Below are 2,489 nucleotides of genomic sequence, written 5' to 3'. Positions count from 1 at the left end.
ACACCACACACACACACACCACACATCATACCACACACACAGACACACCACACCCCCCCACACACACACCACACACACACACCCCACACATGCGTGCACGTGTGTGAGCTCAATACCTCTCCCAGGAGAGTCTTACCTTCTGGCGGAGCCTCTGTGGTGCCTGCCCTGATCTCTTCACTTCTAGAATCTTCTGTGCTGCTGCCGCTGGCCAAGTGGGGAGAGGTGACGGGGGGAGGCTGGGGGAGGCTGGGTCTCAGGGCCACGACCTACGGAGGGGAGCGGAAGAGGGTCCTGTGCATGTGCCCAGCAGCCACGGCTCGATGGCGGGCTGGGAATGGCTCCGTGTGGGCGTCCGCAGGTTAGAGAGCCCCGCTGTCCGGGAGGAGGCCGGCCTCTGCAGAGCCCTTGGCTCAGGATGTGGGGTGGTTTCGGCCCCCAGCAGGTCCCCAACCCCAAGCCTCTGCGTTCTGAGCACCAGGGACAGAGGCCCCTCGGTCGTGGGGACCCGGGAGGGCCAGACAGTGCCACACAGCAGTGTTCCAGGGGACCTGTGGCCACACTGGGGAGATGTCCTCCTTAGGGTCACAGCGGGACTATCTGCCTGGCCCAGCCTCCAGCACGGTGCTACCAGGGTGAAGCAGCCTGCTCTGAAGACCACCTCCCTGGTTCCCAGGTGGCTGTGCTACATCGAGGACACAGACTGGCCGTGGCCAGCAGCCTCCCAGCCATGCTGTGTGGCCTGCCTCCTGGGGACACCATTGGTGCCGTGGCTCATGGACACAGTGGGCACCCAGCCAACTGCTGGCCCCACAGAGCCCCAGGCCTGTGGGGGGACACCAGGGGCCTCCTGGGACCCTGCCAACTGCTGGCCCCACAGAGGCCCAGGCCTGTGGAGGGAGACCAGGGGTCCAGGCTCTGTACCTCCTGGGACAGGGCTCAATGTAGCTCCTCTGCTCGGCTGGGCCCCTCAGGAAGCCCCTGTGGCCTCTCCTGGATGTTCAGTTTAAAGCCTGTCTGTTCCCCAGGCCATCTACAAGCTCATGGGCAACAGGAGGCCAAGGGCACCCCAGGCCAGAGGGCGTGACCAGGGCCGGGCCTAGGGCCCCCTCACCAGGGCCAGAGGGCACCTCTGGAGCATGGAGGCCAGTGGACCTGCCCTCGGCATGCCCCATTAGCATGAGCACACGGGGAATCATGCCAAGGTGTGCATGCCCCCTACTGCTGGTTGGGCCGGGCAGGGCCAGAGGCCCGCCCTGTGCCCAGGAGGAGGTCCCACCTGTGCAGCTACTCACCGCTCCCTCCCTGCGAAGCTGGTCCTCCTCCTCGAGGCCACTTCCAGAGTCTCCTGATGCCTGCAGATGGTGGGGAAGCGAAGAAGGAGGTGTGACCACAGCCCACCCCAGCCCAGTAAGGCCTGGAAGCCACAAGGCCATTTGTGTGTCCGCCTGTTGGTCAGGCAGACTTGTCTAATCTGACCAAGTGGACCATCCTGCAGAGGACGGCTAGGACCCATGGCTTTCCTGCCGCCTGGCCACCATCCTGTGGCTGCCGGGAAGGAAACCAGGGGCAGGCAGGTGCTCAGGAGCAGCTCTCCTCCACTGCCTGCCCAGGCCGACAAGCACGGAGTGGACTTGGCCTCTGAACAGAGTCCTGCACTGGACGGCCTCTGCTCTCCACGGCGCCCCTGGCTGGGCAGGAAGGCCCAAGGGGTGGCCCTTCTCTCTGCCAGGGTGTTGTGAACTTAACCCAGCATCTGGGCCCACCAGTGACCTCCGTGTCAAGGCTGGGGTTGAGTGCCCACAGCCTGAGCAGCCGTTTGTCCTGGCCACCGGCTAAGATCCGACCACATCCTGGACTTCCCTCCGGGAACAAAGCAGTAGCTTCATCACACACACATGGAAACACGGCCGTGAAGTGGTAACACGTCTGCCCACCGCCAGCCTCGGCCGGGCTCAGGGGAGTGGACACATGGGGTTGTTCCTTAGGTACTGCGAGTCTGAGCGCAGCCCAGCTGCACCCTCCAGGCTGCCAGTGACCTGCTGGGGCTCCCCACGGCATCCTGAGGTCTGCTCTGTGTTCCGTGGTCACCAGTGGGAAGCTCAAGGCCAGCAGCAAGGACAAGCTGTCCCCGGCTCCTGGCACCCAATGCACATCTCGGGGGACTTTCCCCAGCACATCACTTGGGACCCCAGGGCAGGGCCACCTCCCCCAGCCCCACCACCCATGGGGACCTGTCCCAGTCCCGTGGTCACTCACCCCATCCTCGTCATCGTCCTCCTGGTCCAGGCAGCGCAGGGGGCTCACCTGGGGGTCCCCACGCACCGTCAGCTCTGCGATCATTCCCTAGACACAGAGGGTGAGGGGTCACCGTGGCTCCTGGGGCAGGCACCTGGGTGCAGAGACCCAGACTCCTGCTGGCCCCACGCCCAGCCTGGAGCGCCTGAGCCCAACCCCAGCACCTCAGGAGGGCGAGGGGGCCCCGGGCTGTC

At 65.1% G+C, this 2,489-nt stretch overlaps 1 protein-coding gene across 1 annotated transcript; it reads right to left on the bottom strand.

Moving 5' to 3' along the window:
- Positions 1-9: 9 nt before the first annotated feature.
- On the bottom strand, positions 10-2,401 carry LOC125614538 (collagen alpha-1(XVIII) chain-like; the record flags this gene model as incomplete). The annotated part of the gene is made up of 3 exons (XM_048797475.1): positions 2,257-2,401; positions 1,293-1,352; positions 10-266 (listed from the first exon to the last, which is right to left on the bottom strand). Coding segments are annotated over exons 1-3 (401 nt in total), but the record flags the coding sequence as incomplete, so codon positions are not given.
- Between the last annotated feature and the right edge of the window lie 88 nt (positions 2,402-2,489).

Source organism: Marmota marmota, unplaced genomic scaffold (genome assembly GCF_001458135.2).
Source record: "Marmota marmota marmota unplaced genomic scaffold, marMar, whole genome shotgun sequence".
Lineage (NCBI taxonomy): Eukaryota > Metazoa > Chordata > Mammalia > Rodentia > Sciuridae > Marmota > Marmota marmota.
This window is presented reverse-complemented; position numbering and strand designations above follow the sequence as displayed.